This window comes from Gymnoscopelus microlampas, assembly GCF_963454915.1.
Source record: "Gymnoscopelus microlampas genome assembly, chromosome: 16".
Classification (NCBI taxonomy): Eukaryota; Metazoa; Chordata; class Actinopteri; order Myctophiformes; family Myctophidae; genus Gymnoscopelus; species Gymnoscopelus microlampas.
The window spans coordinates 25,650,732-25,669,984 of NC_139953.1; the positions used below are offsets into that span (position 1 = coordinate 25,650,732).

Below are 19,253 nucleotides of genomic sequence, written 5' to 3' on the forward strand. Positions count from 1 at the left end.
ATAAATAAAATAAACCAAATAAGCTCCATAAATACATTTTTAAAATTTGTTTAAGTAGTGAAAATAGCAGCTATTTTCACTAGTTTGGGTCCCGGGCAAACGTCTATTTCTCTTCTGAGTCTTGAGCTCAAACGTTTGGGAACCACTGGCACTGCTTTGAGGTTCGGTTCAGTTACCGACCTTCCTACCACAAGGTGGCGTAGTTGGCTGTCGATTCTTGACATAATAAAGTCGTTTAGGATGCAGAAAAGGTATGTCAGCAATTTGTAACGTTTAGTACATACATAGCATAACATTGACTTTCACATAGAAGTGCATGTGTGCATTGGCGTTCACTTATCGTCGGTCCATTCCGCAGGAGGTGTTTAATTTTCGAGTAAAGAGAAGCTTTTGACGCGGTAATAATAATGAACTCCCCCAGCCAGCAGCTCCAGGTTGCTATTGTCTTCTTGTAAACACACAGTGGCTGCTAGCCTGCTAACTCACTAGCATCATTAACTGAACCTTGTACCTTCAGCTGCGTGTTTGCTTCGTCTTCCTCTGTGCAGTCAGTGCAGGTTATCTGTAACATCGCTTGTTATCTGTATAAACTGCTTTATTATCTGTAACGTAGTGTATTATCATTTGGTTGACTTCCACTGCCGCTTAAGGGAATGAAGGAAGGCTGATGCTGAAAGGGATGAGGAATCCCACAGATCTGCATGGAGACTGAATCATGTAGGTTTTGTTTTCATTTGGCCTCGGTCTTAGCACCGTGGTTATAGCCATCTGACTACTAATTCACCTCGGATATGATCACATTATACATTCAATTGTAAAATGTTATACTTTTACTACAAGGGTACAGACAACACCAAATCCATTTGATTCCATTTGTATACTCTCGGGTCTCGGAGTTAACATGGATAGTGGGGGTTTTACTGGGGAACACTGGGGAGTTTACTGTGCCAGGAAATCGAAACTGTTTGTTACTGTTTGTTCAGTTGTTGATACAAATACGGTTTTCATCAGACCAAATAACTTACAAGTGATTTAAATCGTTATGGTCTGATACATTTTCTTCTTCTATGATTGTATGATGTTACATTTACATATTTGGTAGCCTTGGATCGAAACTATCATAGATGTATTTTTATCGAGTCTGACTTCTTCTGACTACTTTCGTATAAAATACATCTATGATAGTCTTGATCCAAGGCTACATATTTTTGATTAATTGCCATGCCGATGCAAGCAGCCTACTGTAATAATATTAGAAATACTGTTTGGGTGTGTAATATCAGACATAGTAGATATTTGGCAAGCAGCTATTTTCTGTGTCACCCCAAAATGACTTATTTTCTATCAATTACACACCCCATGAAGCCTTGAATTCATGGAGATTTCTTTGTTTTTGTCACATTCTTGACTCTGCAAATCTCCTACTGACCTACTCCACTGAAATGGGTTTCCATATTGGTCAGCTACTATCAGAGTGGCTCTTGTGGAAGATGCTTTTCATCGCCCTCCACTTAGGCTGATGACATGACCAGTGGCCTCCTCAGCCTCATAATCAATCACTGTGCTCTTATAGTGACTGGTCTACTGAAGTAACACGGTTAGCCTGCTAAAGCCTTCTTTTCTTCCCTCCTCCAACAGGATTAGGAGGGCGCTTGAGAGCACAGCGTGAGAGGAGAGGTGATTTTTCTCAAAGCCGTGTGTGGACTCTGGTGTCTTCTTGGACACAGTTTGGTCGCATGCATTTCTAGAACCCGGCTGTCCAGATGGAGAAAAGGGAAAGGAAGCAGAGCTATTTTGCGAGGTAAGGGGCAATTGGATAGTGCAGGTTTGATTTATTGCTTGTGTGGTAAAACTAATACCTCTGTAGCATTATGGGCATCCATTTGTATTTACCATCAATGTGTGCTTCCATTTTATCCAGCCTGGTGTGTTAACGTATTAGATACATTTCCCCAATCTCCCTTGATAACAAATCTGAATGTAATTCACTTACAATGGTTCAAGTTTGACATAAGGTTTGTCTGAGTCATTGACTGAGTCTTATCTAACATAATGGACTATTTGAAGGGGATAAAAGTGGGAGCACTCAAATGACCTGCCTACGTTTTGTTGTATTGTACTCTTAAGATTTTATTTCATGCACGACTAAACAAAAAAAACAACAACGCATGGGTACCCGAGGCTAATGCACGACTGTCGCTTGTGTTATTGGCTGACATGTAGAATATAGATTAAATCAAAGATCATAGAGAAAAATTAAGTCCAGTCATGCACAACAACAAAAAAAACAACTCGAGTCTCATGATCCCTGTGATCATGTTCTTTTACCAGTTGATTTTTTGCCTTCATTTTCTCTCACACACACACACACACACACACACACACACACACACACACACACACACACACACACACACACACACACACACACACACACACACACACACACACACACGCAACACAACAGCAGCCCTTCACATTACACATGTAATTCAGTTACTGAAGAACATACAGGACCGGCAGTGTGTGTTTTTATATATATAATGTAAGTGGTGTAATTGGAAGCAATGCTTATGTGAAAAAGACCACAGAGTTAAACAATAGAATACCGCTGACTGACCCCAAGCCAGCCAAAACATGAACCATAAAAGAGCAGGAATTAAGTGCTGGTTGTGATACTATTATATCACAGCTGTTGAAAATGGGCTTGTGATGGATTAATAAATACATTGTAGATGGTTCACATTGCTTATTACTAAGGGTGCAACAGTTAATTGAACTAATCGATTTAATTGAATGAAAAACCTTTTATTTGATAGAACAATTGCTAAGAATATAATCGATAGTTGCAGTTGTATTTATTACACACATTAGCAGCTTGTGCTATGTCATAAGATGCTTGTGGCACAAAACAATAATGTACTTATTTAATATATTCATCTGTTTTAGTAACTAATGAAAATGTATGGAAAAATTAAACACTTGATGGTATTACACCAAGAGGTCATTCCCACCTGTTCAGCTTGCTCCTGTTCCGAAATAGGAACATACAGGGTTGTGGACTTCTAGGTTAGGAGGAGATGGTACGCAACCAAGTATAACACAGGCTTTAGGCTCTTGCAGACCACCGTTTGAGGAAGCCCACCATAGCTGAGTGGGCCTGTATGGAAAAGATATGGTGAACATTTTGTCAGGAAAAACAATCCTTATCTCTTAACAGACACAGTTACTGCATGCGTCTGCACAGCTCCAACTCCATTTCCACCATATGTTCCCTTTCTTCCTCTCTGCACAGCACAGCACAGAGCAAAGGTCTTCAGAACACTTAAAAATGCACACGGATACTAACTATGACTGCCTGAGTTACATGCCACATTTATGCAAATGACTTGTTTGCAATGGAAGAAACTGTCACCATGGCCATTATAAGAGCTTGCTGTTTGTTTTGCCTGGCATGGAAACCTATCTATGCTTAGTGCTGTTAGTGACAGAGACACAAATGAGCCATGCTACTGAAAGGGAAGAGGAGTTTGTCTGGAACACTTGTCTGCATTATTAGGAGTGCGTATTTAGGCCGGGGAGTCTCCGTGGTACAGTCGGAGTCTAGGAGGGAAAGATAGAATAGAATAGCAATAAGATAGACGTGCAAACCTATATAACTGCATTCCTCTGCTGGAGAGTGTGCTGAAGTGAAACAGCAGTATTGTTTGGAATGTGGCTGCAGGTTCCCGAGTTCTCTGCCAGATGTGTACTGCATCAGATAGAGTGGGAGAATGACTGGCGGCGGCTACACAGTAGGATCCTCAGTGTTCATTTATCTATTTGCAGCTCTGAGAGTGTACAAATGTAACCAAATGGACCATGTACACTTTCAGAGTTAAATTAACACTGTGTGTGTGTGTAGGCCTGAGCTGCGTGTCTGCAGTCTTATCGACCCACTGCTGCCCATCCATTAGGATACTAACACACTTAGGATATTTCTCTCTTACATCTTCTTTATTCCTCCTTGCCTCAGGCTATACAGGCTCTGTAAGGCATATAAAGACTCAAAATGGTCTCATCTTTACTCATTCTCACGCAAAGGGCTAGGTTTTGAGCATACCATCGTTGCATGATTCCTTTAGTGCACAGGGAACCTGTGGAGCCACTGAACTGTGTCATTTAGGCTGAATTTGCTGCAGCTTCGCCTGTTAATGAACCCTGACGCCGTTTGGCCAATAGCCATGCTATTACATCATTCCCATATTAATTAATGATTAATCATGGCATGACTGGACAAGAAGAACAGACATCCTAGGGAGCAAAGTAAAGTGAGAGGACAGTCTGTTATCATGGATTTGATTTATTTACCAAGCTGCATGATTAACTATTATGAGAGTACTTGTGAGTTTTATCCTCGATCTAATGGGTGAACAACTTAAAATGCTATATACAGTACATATGCCATTGTGCTGTTATTTATTGTTAGCGTTGCATTTTAAAGCATGGATTGATTTGAAAAGTCTCCGGAGAAAAGCTTTACAAACTAAATTCAAAACATCCATGACTATTAGTATTAAATGTGCAATGATGTTAAGCCAACATTGACTCAGTTATTCATGTAAGTGAAGTAATGTTTTAATGACTCTGGAGAAAATGTAGACATATGCAAAAATCTAAAAATTAAAGCTATTATTGGGCAGATGGTCTCTGTTTATGTACGATTTATGGTAAGAGCTGTGAATAAACGGTGACACGCATTGACTTGCATGGCCCATTAAGGCTGCAGTCCTGTTCTTTGTTAGCCTACTAGTTGGGTGACAGTAAACATAAATACTTAGCCCCCACTCCTGAGTCCTTTCTCCTCTTAAATCCAATCAGGTTGAAGAGGCGGAGACAGCTCAAACAAAGCCAACCAGAGAAGAGTGTGGTGGAGCAGAATCCAGCTAATTCGCCCCTGAAGTTGCCCATCATCTCCTGCTCAGATACCTTGATTGTCACCAACCCTGAGGACAAGAATGAAAATACAGAGAAAATCACAGCAAATTCATCTGCCGGCTCAGGTAATGCATGTCTGTTAGCTAAATTCTAAAGGGGGGGAAAAAATGTTGTTAAACATTTTGTAACCCACGGCTCTGTACAGAACTTTCACCTCATTAAGTTTGACCTTCCACACTTGTGGAGCACAGAATTTTATCACACAACATTTTCAGGCTGCATAGTGGCCTCAAAAACATTGGTTTTCTTTTACAGTAGAACCACCAATGAAACTGAAAAAAAATTGCCTAGCAGACAACACAAGCAATACATTTTAAATGTGGACAGAATAAAGTCAATACTGTAGTGTAGACAAACACAACAAGGGGACTAACTTTCGATTTGATTTGTTACACAGGAACATATTTAAATGGAAAACACTGTCAGTCATTTCCAGTTAGGCTAGAAAAACAGTTGCCAATGGTAGGGATAGTATGTACGCATGTATGGCTGCAGACTCTGCTGATGCAACGATGTGATTCTGTACACAGGAAATGATCAGTCACGTTTGTTTTGAAATGGAAATGGAAAACTTCCTTTTTAATACAGAAATTGCCTAACTTTTTAATTCCTTCTCTTTTAAGGTGAGGTAGTTGTGCATCACTTTGAGTTGTTGAAGGTAGATGCAATTGGTACCTGTACCTGACAAGAAAAAACATATTCCCAATGCCAAACCTAAAAATGGACATTGTGGCCTTAATTAATATGAATTTACCTTTTGCAGTGGACCTACATTTGAGTGGGTGCTTTCACATTGTTTTTGTTATTTTGTGTAACCTTTTTTGTTTTTATTTTAATAGTGTTTCTCACCAGCAGCTGTTAACTTAGGGTTGTTTAGGGTGAGTAGACTGCTCATCAAGTCCAGTGCTAATGGACAACTATTATCAGTACATCGGTCATCGGGTCAGCAGCTGTGTAAACCCTGCACTGACATTTCAATAAGACCATTGTTTCCTGTAGCACGACAAGAACATCAAATCAAACATCAACACCAGCTCTCAGGAACCGTTACAGTTCTCCAAAATACTCATTTACTGCTGCCTTTCAGTTAGAATTATGATACACAGCTAAGCAAACAAATTGTAGACATTTATGCTTAGTCATGCCCACACTTTCCATAAAGGACGAGGGAGTGCCCGGAAGGAACGTGTTTGGGAGTGTTGGACTTATAACTTCTAGCAACAAGAAAATGCTGACTAGGACCATCACTATTACTTAATGTCTATTGTGCATGTGTGATGATTTCTTCAGAATGTGTGGGGTGGTGTTTTAGATAATGATGAGGCAGCATATTGACCGACAATGAGTCATAAAGCAACCAACTACACAAATAGCTAATGCTTGTCCTGTCCTCATTTAAAAATGTCTGTTGAAAGCCTCTCATGGCTAAAACATTTTTTTTAAATGATTTAGCTGAACACTGTTGTATATTTTGCTGATGAAAAGCACCTGTGAATAGCTGCTCTTATTTGGATCGAAGGATGGTGTAATAACGTCCTATGACTGATGCAATGATTGTCAAATATAGAAAAGTTCTCCTTTGTCACCATAAAGCGCTCTTATTAATTAATTGAGATTATATCAGTGTTTTCTGTTGATATTTTCTCACCAGGCTGTTCTGGTTCTCTTTATGCTCTGATTGCTCACTCTCTCTCTTTCTCACTCTGCCTGTATGTCTCTCACAGATGTCAGCTGTAAAAGTCAGGCCAAGAGAGAGAAAAAGAGGCCCCCAGGAACAGTGGAGTTCATTGTGAGTAGTTCATTCTACAGTCATAGCCTGACACCTCCTGAAGATTATAATGGATTCTCATACTATGTTGAGCCCTGTATTCATATGAAACATGAGTTCATAAGGGATTTGATCTCATGTTGCAGGTTGGACCCATTGATACCCTAAACATCATTGCACTTAAATTCAACATCACACCAAACAAACTGGTCCAGCTGAACAAGCTATTCTCTCGCAGTGTTTACCCTGGTCAGGTAGGACTTTGGCGTGAGCCACATTCTGCAGATTCACCCTTTCCATCTTTGTTCTGACTAATGCAGAGTCTCCATCACACTTGCAGAAACTGTTTGTCCCTGATGTTAGCCTGTCAGAATCAGAGTCAAAGTCTGAGAGTTCCTGTGATCCTCACTCCACAAATGGACGACCACAGGAAGCATCACATGTAAGTTATAACACACTGTTTACAAGTGTGTGTAAACAGGGGGGGGGGGCAAGGAGAGGAAAAACATAACGTCCAAATCATATATATTGGGGGCGCTCAGACAGGGGTATAGTTCCTGCCCACCACCACGGAAATGAGGCGTTTGAATCACCCACGACTACGCGCTGCATTCACTTGGCCAGGTGTTCCAACAAACACAATTGGCCAAGCCGAAGGGGGATTCGCTAAACTAGCGACTCCTACAAGTTGATCAAGGGTGCCTGTTGTCTGTTGAGGAATGGCGTGTCCCTCCACACGTACCTCCTTGTATAGCTCTTCACTGGCAGATGAAAAGAAGTGACAGGCGATTCCATGTGTATCGGAAGAGGAAAATGCTTCAATACCAAGTGTTTTGGGAAATAAGGGAATTGGCATAACTACTAAATTGGGGGGGGGGGAAATGGCAAAAACAATTTGAATAAAAATAAATGATCATGTGGATCTTGTGGGTCCAATGTGTATCTCAGACTCTCGTCTATGGCGTATCTAGGAAAATTTGTGCAAGATTTCAGCCCCATCCAAACCCCATTGACTTTCATCATTATAACATTTATGTTAAATACTTAATGAGTATATGTGAAAACCTGTCCCGCAGTTTGTGATTAGCTCCAGAAAAACACACACACAGACACACAGACAAACACGCAGACAACCCTTTTAGAGATGGCTATAGAGCCAGTGCCACACTGTAAAAAAGAAATAGTTTATTTTCAAATGCCAAAGTTTTGAACTAACGGTTTTCTTCTAGGCATTGACTGTTTTGCTTTGTGTGTGTTTCGGTGGAAATGTTCTATTCTATCCATTTTCACATTTTATAGGCAGGGGAAGGGAACACTTACAGTATAAGGGCACAACAAGGCAGCATAGAGGAGAGGTGAACAAGACCTGTAGGATCTGATGTTTGATCTGGCTTTGTACTGTCTTCCAGGGTGGTGTTTCAAACAGCTCGTCAGCAAAACCTCTACGACGTGAGCCATCTCCACCCTCGGAGGATGAAAGCCCAGCAACGGTTAAATTCATCAAGATGAGCTGCAAATACTTCACAGATGGCATGGTGAGAGTTTACAAAAACTGTGTTTTTTGCTTTCTTTATTTAAATAATGATATTTGCTAGTTTTTAGTTCATGAACTGAAGTCACTGGCATTTACTATCCATCCAGGTAGTTGATTTTGTCCTAGACCCTTATGTTATTGATGTAACGCAAGAGTTGCCAAAATATCAATTTAGATATTTTGGCATGTGCTGTTTTCTGTCTTATTATTTGTGTTCGTTTTGATTTTGCAGGGTGTGGTGGGCGGAGTGATGATTGTGACGCCAAACAACATCATGTTTGACCCCCACAAGTCGGACCCCCTGGTGATCGAGCATGGCTGCGAGGAGTACGGCCTGATCTGTCCTATGGAGGAGGTGGTCTCTGTGGCACTCTATGACGACGTGTCTCGCATGAAGCTCAAGGATGCCCTGCCGTCGTAAGGGTCCTTGATCTTTGCTCTAGATATATATATATATATATTTTTGTATCTCAACCTAAAATTCACTTAACTTCCTTGTTCTTCCTTTCAATTCCTGAATACATTACATGCGTATCTCACTGCTGGTGTCTTAAATATGAACTGCTTGTATCAGTCCCTATGTGTGGTGTTGCTATCCTACTTTCATTCTCACTCACTCCGTCTCCTTCCAACCCACAACATTTTGTTGCTTGGACAATTCTCAAATAATGCTCATTTTTTATTCATAGTATATACAATTTGTTTATTTCAGTTCGTTTATATATTATTTTCTTTTTCATTTGTTAAATTCTTGCAATTTTGAATTACTTTACAACTTAACACATCGGGTGCCGTTCACGGTCTGAACCGTGATTTCAGTCTTTTTGTTTTTTTCGTTTTTCTCCGCACGGGCGGGGCTAGAGCAGCTCTGGGAGTACCCATTGTGATCTTGAGAAGGAAGGGCCAGATATATCACCGGAAACAAAAACATGGCTTCCATCCGCTTCCTGTCTATTTCCTTCTTTAAAACGCCTACATCTCCGAATCCGTTTCCGGTGGTGAAAACCGGTCATGCGCGATCCCCCCCCGTTGTAACTTGCGAGTGAAATGTTATGGTTCCAGGCTGTAGCCAGGGTCCTCGCTCAACATGAATGGATGCTTTTTTTTACGTGGATTTGCTCGTCGCGGAGTCTAAAGCTTTAAACAGCAAAGCGCAGTCAATGGGGAGAATGCTGGCACCCAACGTAAGTTGTTATGAAAAAATGCTGGCACCCGATGTGTTAAAAGCCTCACAATTTGTTCAGTTATCTTTCAGTTAAATTTCATCATGTTCATTTCTGTTTGATATTTATTTTTATTTTCAACATCTTCCCCCCTCATCGTGGTTTGCGGTGTGTGTGTGTGCATGGTGCTCTGTAATGCCACAGAGATCTACCCCAGGATCTGTGTCCTGTGTACAGGCCCGGGGAATGGGAACAGCTGCCCTCTGAGCGTGATCTCAACCCCTTCAGCCGCTATGAGGCTCTGGATTCCAAGCGCCCCATTATCCTGGATGACGTCGACTCAGCCCTCTCAGAAACTGGTAACCTAACCCAAATTATACGGATATACCGAACATGATCCATGCAGGTCATTTTGTATTCTGTGGCAGCTGAATTAATTCAAGTGTCCGGTGAAAGAATTACTGTCAACTGTTGAGTGTGAACTCGAATGTGCAACAAGCATCCGTAATGAAGATATTTGTTCTTGATGTTCAGCCAATTGAATTGTTAATAATACTAATTGACTGAAGAGTAATCTTCTAAATGGCAGGGAGTGGAGGGGACGAGCAGACAGAGAAGTCTCTGTCAGACGAGGGCTTTACAGAGCTGGAGCCCATGGCCAACGGTAGCACTGAGGAATCGGAGGGGATGTCTTCCAAAGCACATGGCACTATCCGCGGGGATCAACAGGAGCTTCTGAGACCTGACGAATCTGAAAAGGAAGACTCTCATCTGACGCCAGTGCTCTGTCAGACCAAAGTGAAGCTGGAAGAGGACGAGGGCGTGCCTCAGAATATCTCGGTAAAGGATGGAGAATCACTGCAATCCTCCACAGAAACTGAAAAAACGGTTGACGTGAATGGCAAACCTACAGGCACGGAAGGATTGAAAACCAAAGACATCAAATCTAAAGGGACCGCAGACGCAGACTTGGTGAACGGTGTACATGATATCGTTGGCAGCAGCAGTCCTAAGTCTAAGGACCCGTGTCTTAATTTGGAACTGCAGCACGGACCAACAGCTGGGGAAGGACTGAGCGAGACGGAGAGACAGAAGAGGAACTATGAGGTAGAGATGAAGACCTGGCTATTGGAGAGGATGCAGGCACCCATAGAAGGTGAGAGTTCTTTCTCATAACCGGTCTCTTAAAGGGATACTTGGCCGACTTTGAAACTAAATCACATTGTTATGTGTGAGGAGATCATTTATATATGGTGTATATTTCTCCACAAAATGTTGACTTCACGAACCAATTACATCAAATGTGTCATTTCGCATCGTCGGGTGTACGATAACTTATGCCCGATGACACTGGGATTTAGATTCAAAATCAGCGTTTTGAACCAGATTATTTCATGTTTATTATATACGTGTGTCTATACATTGAATGTGTGTGCAAAATCATTGTCAGTCATCCAGCCTTTTGTTTGGGTCATTTCCATTTTGATGTTTGCTTTAATGTAAGCTAATGCTGCAAATGACAGCATTCGTTTGCTTGAAAACTGAACAAAAATGTTCTTTCGTTTTATTCTGTTGCTCGTTCTGTATAGACATGCTTCGCTCCTCTGAGGAGAAGAGCAAGAGCCCACCCATGTTCCTGTGCTTCAAAGTGGGAAAGCCAATGAGGAAGTCGTTTGCCACAGGAATGCCCTCTAGCCCCGCCCACTGGTTCGGGGGGCGGGGAAAGCAGCCAGAGTACTGGTTTGCTGTGCCACAGGAAAGGTGAGAGAATACCCACGACCACGTGCATCGTATCGTAGCGTATACCTTCCGAAAAAAACTAGAACACAACACTGGCTTCAGCCTACCTGAAAAACAGAAACACTTTGTATGCAGGCCATGTCTATAATGCATTATAAACATATTTATAATGCATTTGAATCTGCTTGTAACACTGTGCATTTATAGTTATAAGCACTCATAAATACATGTATTTTACTTATACCTATGTTCCTCTTCGACAAATAAAGTCTAAAGCATTTTATTAATGGCATTCCTAGAAGTGTAGACGGAAACGTTTTGTGTGTTCTTGCATAGATTTAATGCTGCTTTTTTCTTTATTATAATGTACTACGATCCTGGCTAAAGACAAAAGAATGACTGAGCAACAGTTATGAAGTATTATGATATTTGACTTTATAAGTAATTATAAAATGCCTGTTGTAATGCTTTATGAGTACTTAGGCATGAGTACTTATAACTGTAATTATACAGTAACAAAGGGGTTCCAACGTGGTTCAAGCCAAATTCAGGCTGGTCCGGTGCATCTCAGGAGCGGGACTGGTATTTGTAGAACAAGGAAGGCTCTGGCGCAAACTTGGACAATTAAAGCCTTTTTTATGTATTGTACTCATAACTAAAAGAAGGATAACTTATTAGACACCCTGTAAATAAAAAAGGCTTTAATTGTCCGAGTGTGCCTTCCTTCTTCTGTAATTATACAGTGTCATAAGATTCTAATGCATGAAAAAGTATTTATAATGCATTGTAGACATGGGCTTCATAGAAATACCCAAAAATCTGTTTTATTTGTATGCGTGTCATTCTTACTGGTGCAATATTTGTCCGCTCCAGGGTCAACGACCTGTATGCATTCTTTGTCCAATGGTCTCCGGATGCGTATGGGAAGGATGCTCGGGAGCAGGGATTCATAGTGGTGGAGAAGGATGAGTTGGATATGATTGATAACTTCTTCAGTGATCCCGCATCTTGTAGCTGGGAGGTAAGCTCCGTAGGAATAGGTAGTTTTTACGGCACCGACAGGCCAAGGTATTTATAACTAGGCTTGTCTGTATGTATGTACCGGTATCTACTATTACTACTGTATGTCTGTCCACTCAAAAGTAGACCAATCACAGCTTATGGCACTATGTGCATGATGTCTTAACAAAGTCATAGAACCACTTGAAAGCCTGAAATTCCTGGTGAAGTATTTATAAAAGTTGCCATTTCCATTTCGCCAATCGAGGCATAGACCGTCCAAGTAGAACATCCACACAAGCAGCCAGTCTGTATAGTGCAGCTTTGACACTGAACATCGCATTGTAACACAAATACTCATACTAAGTATTAATGGATGAAGGTTAGACAGGGAGGCCATGCCGTTATTATCACTCTACAACATTGTCTCAAAAGAAGTGGTTAATTTTTGTAATGTTTTGCTTAAATAAAGGAAGCATACAAACCACCCTATATGCAGACCATTTTTGTATAGAAATATAGAATGACGTGAGCTTTAGCCATTAGCCCAGTGGTTGAGAACCCCCTCTGCATACCCCCTCTGGTGGTACGCAGAGGAATCTCCCAAAAAGGAGAAAAAAGTGGAGTGAAATATTATATATTATACAGCGGGTAGTTCTGACCAAAGAAATCTGATAGATTGAAATAGGCTCTCCAGCCGTGCTGAAATGAGCATGACAGCACACCTAGCCGTCAATGGAAGATTTAAGAATGTGCCGGAACGACTTCATCACATTTATAAATATCATCATCAGCTGTGTTGATGATGACGAAGGCTCGGCAGAGCGGAGCACAACGCTGTTGTAGCTGCAGTAGGCTAAGCAGCTAACGCTAGCAGTTTGCAAGGGAAGTTCACAGACATAGTAGCTAAATCTGGCATTAAAAATTATGAATTTCTATTGAATATCTTAGTTACGATGAGATTCAGCTGACAGTAAAATTTGTGGTATTGAATCAGTGTGGGAAAAGTTGTCTTGACTGTCTTTACTGGACTGGCTGAGTAACAGGACCAGTGTATTTTCAGGATAACAACACTTGAAAAAAGCTACCAGTTAATATGACACAAATATTTGAATTAAACTGGAATGGGCTGAGGAAGAGCCTACAGACAGTGTGGTATGCAATGAATGCAGGAACCCCTTGCATCTCAAATGGCATCTTACAACCAAACACAGTGCTGCCTGAAAGACAAGCACTTGATTTCTTAACGAGACAAACTTAATCAGACCAAGTCAACACCTGTTACACCTGTGGGTATAAAGCCACAGGCCACACCTGTGGCTATAAAGCACATATTGTGACAGTGGCATTTCTCTGCATTGCAAAAGCTGGTAAAGTTAAACTGTGTGTGTGTGTGTGTGTGTGTGTGTGTGTGTGTGTGTGTGTGTGTGTGTGTGTGTGTGTGTGTGTGTGTGTGTGTGTGTGTGTGTGTGTGTGTGTGTGTGTGTGTGTGTGTGTGTGTGTGTGTGTGTTTTGAAGTAGGCTAGTACAGTAGTACAGTTATTACGTACATTTGTCATTAATGTTAGATCTGTCTGTGGCGTTGTGTGACAACTGCAGGAATTAAAGTGGCAGTTTTAGTGCTACCATACCACAACTGTGAAAAAGACATATTCTTATTGTCTCCGCCAGGCCGAAAGGCATGGCGAGAGTATGTTTTACCCCCTGTCTGTCTGTCCGTCCGTCCGTCCGTGGACAGCTAATCTCGGCACCGTTGGCCCAGTCGCTGTGAAACTGTGCACACACACTCCCTGGATGCCAATTCAGAACCTCTGCCCCAAGTTTTTCACATGGACTTGTTATAGCGCCACCAGGAGGCCGATTTGTATAAAAATATTTTTTATATTACTCCTACAGATTTTATCCAAACGTCATGCAAATCGGTACACAGTATCTCTACAGTCATGTGATCAACACGGATCTGTCCGATTTCCCATATTCCATCCTCATTGGCTAAGGTTGGCTTCCAAAGTTTGCAGGATTGCTCCGTTTTGAACAAAATGCCTCAAATTATGCATGTAGCATGCGATTTCCATTAAATTTTACACGCACATTCCCACTAGGCCGAGGAAGAAATGCCAATGTCTAATTTAGCAAAACACATTTTTGGAACAAAATGCCTCAAATCATGAATGCAGTTGCCGTGAAAGGCCTAAGAAGAAACGGGCACCCTTTTCACATTGGCCTATTACAGCGCCACCAGGAGGCCACAATAACGTACCTAACCTGGCAGAGACCTGTTCTCCGAGGAGCACTTTTTCTAGTTAGGAATACATTTATCTCCTGTAAGTGTGTTACTGTGAACTGTGCATAGATGAATAGGTTGGATAGCATCAGTCATAATGATGGTACTTGGAGTGCCAAATATTTTATGACGTGATACTTGGTGTAAAAAGGTTAAGAATCACTGCTTTATGACAGTTACGAATGCTACCAATCAATTTTCACTGACACCTTTTTCAAAAGGTTTATAACTGGAAACATTGTATATAACAGGCGAGCACATCCAAAAAACATTTAAGACAGCTGTTGGACAATAATGGAAGATTAAAGAAGGTCTGCACACTATAATGCAATTTATTGACACGTCCACCAGCAGACAGTGACGTTTTCAAGCTAATTTCAAGCTTCATCCAACTGCAAGTCATAAACTAAGCATAAACCAGTCAATATAGACTTAAGTTTGTGAGGCAGGGTCATTTTATTTATTCATCATGTATCATCTAACTATTTGAATAACCATGTGTTTGAACTGTGGTCGTTGCTACCAGATCATCACCATCGATGAGGCAAAGCGCAGGCAGAGTTTCGGCAGCTATGAAGGAGACTTGACAGTGGAAGCACTGCCCATCCTCAATGATCTCAGTTCTCTACTTCAGGACACGCACATTGAAAAGGTAAGACATTCTAAAGCCTGCTTTTCATTCTGTCGTACGACCGCGTCACTTGCCGAGAAGAGCTGATCTGCAAGCAACGTCAGTCTTGTAAGTCGGTTTCTTGACGCCAAGCGACGCCATCGTACGACAGAGTATAAGTTAAGCTCTACTTGTTGCCAGATACTCTTCATGTAGTCCCAAACACAAACCGACCAGTCTCTCTCCCTGTCTGATTGCTGTCCAGCTTGCATGCCGCTTACCCGCACGTGTGCAGGGTTACCCTTGGAAACTGGCCTACAGCACTGTGATGCACGGGACCAGCCTCAAGACCCTGTACAGGATGCTGGTGGACGTGGACAGTCCTGTGCTGCTGGTCATCAAAGACATGGACAACCAGGTATACACTATTTTATATTTCTACTGCATTGGACTTGCAAATTGAAATTTTGTTGCACCTGCAATGAAAATAAAGGAATTGAATTTGATTGAACCTTGTACATTGCATGCACATGCATATACATGTATCCAGATGGTAATGTTTGTGGATAATGTAACAAAACACTTATATTAGCCCTTGACTAGTAACCCAATTCATGAGATTAAATTGCCAGAGCATCTCCAGCGCAACTTCTAGTGGTTTGAATCTTAACTAATCATTTCTTCAACTAGCCCGAAACTTTCTCTAACATGCATACACCACACAGTGCATGCAGATCATAACAATGTGCACATGATTAAGCGCCAGTTTACTGTTAATGTATTTGGTCCTGTACTTTAATTATCCTTCTTTCACTCAGGTGTTTGGGGCATTCTCTACTCATCCCTTCAAAGTGAGCGAGCACTGCTATGGCACTGGTGAAACGTTCCTCTACAGCTTCTGTCCTGAGATAAAGGTTTGTACCAACTAGTTACAAATGTTTACAGTTTGGTTTCGATAAATTGTCCTACTTAAACTTTTAGACTTTATTAGCCAAGTGGGATCTGGGATCCCATTCGGTAAAAAACTATGGAAATCTGTCTTGGCTGTGCCCCTTTATGCGAATTTGCTTGCTTCCTATTTAACTGAACGGCGATCTATGCTTTTCAAAGCAAATTGCAAATCTGTCTTGAAAGATGAGTCAAGTGGTCATTTCTGACATGGTTTGCTATTTATTCGGCAGGTGTATCGCTGGACAGGGGATAACTCGTACTTTGTGAAGGGCTCTACTGACTCTCTCCAGATGGGAGGAGGAGGGTGAGTAGATATACTGTACACAACCATATGAGCCAACATGTCTGTCAGTCGTCAGCCTGTTGATCTAGGTGTTGACAAAGAGGTTTGAGAGCATTTATTGAGTTGGTGATAGTACCGTTTCCCCCTTTTCCCTTGGTATCCATTTTTGTATATGTTTTAAAATGTTGAGTATTGTTCAGTGACAACTTCAGTTGGTAGCCACGTCTTGCGATTGCACGTGAATTCATTCCAAATGCGATCCCGGACTCCAGGACAAGCTTCAAAGGTTCAAACCCCATGCCACACATGCCGCATGAGAGCCCATGACTTGTAAAAGCCTTACTGTCATCAATTGACTAATATAATGCTGCATCCCAAAAAAATCCTCTATTCACTCCACTGCTCCTTTACACTCTCCATCCTCTTCAGCGGTCAGTTGGGGTTGTGGTTGGACGCTGAACTGTACCGGGGCACCACCACCTGCTGTGCTACCTTCAACAATCAACCCCTTGCTGCTCAGCAGGACTTCAACATCCACAGTTTAGAGGTCTGGGCCTTTGAGTAGCTTTGCTCGATGCTGCCACGTCTGCAGTCACCCCCTGCTCTACGACTCTGAAACCTTCAAACCCCAAGTCTGCATTATGTACTGTACCTTATTTACCACTATGAGGCATCACTAGCCACCCACATAACAACTAAACTTTCTGTGTGAGTCCAGGTGAATAATGAGGAAATAGTCAGGGTTTGTCCATTTCTTACACAGAGTGACTGAGAAGTGAATGAAATGGATACGATGGCCTTCTGGATTGCTCTCATTTGGAAGGGCTCACCAGTCAGAAATGATTATTTGGACAGTGTTTGGTGGACTTGGATATCAACTGCTTTGTTGATGGGCCTGAGGCTGATTTTTGAGTTATATTTGGTTGTGCCCCAGGTGGGTTGGCCTGCTTACTGTAGGTCTGGTTTGTGGTCCCATGAAGAGAGGAAGAGTGAAATGTCACCGCTGTTATTTCCTCTCACTTTGTATGCTGCCTTAGACATTCCACAATGCCTCTAATTATCCCAGCATGTAGGACTGCCTTACCACCACATACCAAAAGGAAAGGTAAGGGAATATAAGGGTGGGTTTTAACCCTATGACTATGAGGGCCAAAGGACCCCTGTATGCTTAAATTACTGTTGAAGTTGCAGTATATGAAAAAAGCTGGCTTATAATCTGTATCAAAAAAGCGTGTCCAGTAATGCTGTAGGTTCCTTTGTGCAAAACGGATTGTTGTAATGTGTATTATTGGGAATATATACAGATGTCAAAATGGAAGAGTTTTGTCCTACTGTGTGTGGGTAGGTGGGGTTGATGCATTTGTGATTTCAATTATCTAACCAAATCTGCATACTCTCCCATTTAAACCCACTTTAAAAGCAGGCAGATGAGTTAATTGTTTACAGTGAGGAATGGTATACTTTCCTCAGAAGGCCATCCTGTAGTGTTCTCATATTTTGAGTCATAGTTTTGACTGAGAATGTTCCATTGCATTTCCCCATTGCTGTTTATCATTTTCATAACATGTCCCCTTCACAATCTAAAACAACTCGTTCCCCAGATAGGTAACGTGCAAAGGGAAATGTTTGCAATGACCAAAGGTTTTTTTTGTTACCTTTTTCTGTTCATCATATTTTATACAAGATTTTAAATTGTTATTTTTTTTACACAATTTGTTTTCACAAAGATTTTTTTTTATGGTTTTAAATGTTCATCTTTTTTTATTAGAAGTAGGTTATGCTGAATGTCCATGTTTCTTTATTTTACCATCCAAAACAATGGATACAAAAAGTGTATCCCTATTCCCTACAAGCACTACATGAGACAAAAAAATAACCTTAAAAAGATCCAGTGTCAGTATTGAATTCTTATCTCAGTTGGACCAATTCTATATACTTGGTTTTTGTGTGGTCATTGTTAGAAAAGAGCTATAGCCAGTATTAGTGTTGCACCGATGCCACTTTGCACTGCGGGACATTTATGGACATTTCATTGCTTCTATGGATAAGCCTTGGCCCTATGTAGTTACCACTTAAACGTTCTACACTTAGTAAACTGGACTTGAGTTGACTCTGTACTTGGACCGCTTTTTCCCCCCATCTACAGCGGTTGTTGTCCAAGTGGTTCACTTAACCACTTAGACCCTACAGCGACTCTATTCTGGGCATATCATAAAAGGTGAACATTCTGGGAAAGTTACAGATCTACAAGCTCACAACACGTTGCATTGTAATGTATTGTGAGATTGTAGAGCAATTATTTTCTGCAGAGATTTGTTGTAGAGGGAAACAATTAGTGGGCCAGGTATAGGCCCTTGGAGGACCCCACCCCTGTCAACAAAAGTATAGGGTTTAACTGGTTAAAGCATTTCTTAAATGTAATGTTACTGAATGTTGTTTTGGTTACCTCTACATAAGGGAAGTGGTTTGTTCATCCACATTTATATCCAGTGTTTTACACATCAACCTTTTCACAGGGTAGTAGTGGTGCATGAAATATGCAATATTGAAAAACGTTCATCATTGCTATGGCATCTCCCACGCTATTCACTAAAGACAGGTATCGCTTCATGTGAACATGACTTTTTGTGTCCATTAGCTGTTAAGTGTGTGTGACTGTGAATGCTCCTAAAGTATTATTTCCTGTGAATCCAAAACTGCCCTATTCAGTATATCACTGAGGAACTATTTATTGTGTTGTCATTGCTATCACATTTAAAGCTAAATAAATGCTAATATACATCAATGCCTATTGTTCTTTAGTGACTCCTGTTGAATTACATCTGATGTAAACCGGCTTCCTTTGGTTAAAAACCCATTAAGACCTTAGGCCGATTCTACTAATGTCTTTTAAATCCTAAGCTTTTTTGAAAAACGTATGTTTCTATGTCAGTGGTTCTTTTTT

General features: G+C 41.2%; 1 protein-coding gene across 1 annotated transcript; it reads left to right on the top strand.

Moving 5' to 3' along the window:
- The first annotated feature begins 284 nt into the window (after positions 1–284).
- ncoa7b (nuclear receptor coactivator 7b) lies at positions 285–19,085 on the top strand. The gene is made up of 17 exons (XM_084081840.1): positions 285–717; positions 1,639–1,801; positions 4,861–5,042; positions 6,702–6,766; positions 6,892–6,999; positions 7,086–7,187; positions 8,155–8,280; positions 8,512–8,696; positions 9,647–9,801; positions 10,032–10,598; positions 11,032–11,203; positions 12,056–12,203; positions 14,992–15,117; positions 15,341–15,493; positions 15,894–15,989; positions 16,257–16,330; positions 16,739–19,085. The coding sequence occupies exons 2-17, from the start codon at positions 1,764–1,766 to the stop codon at positions 16,872–16,874; spliced, it is 2,433 nt and encodes an 810-aa protein (XP_083937966.1). The 5' UTR covers positions 285–717; positions 1,639–1,763; the 3' UTR covers positions 16,875–19,085.
- The last annotated feature ends 168 nt before the right edge of the window (positions 19,086–19,253 follow it).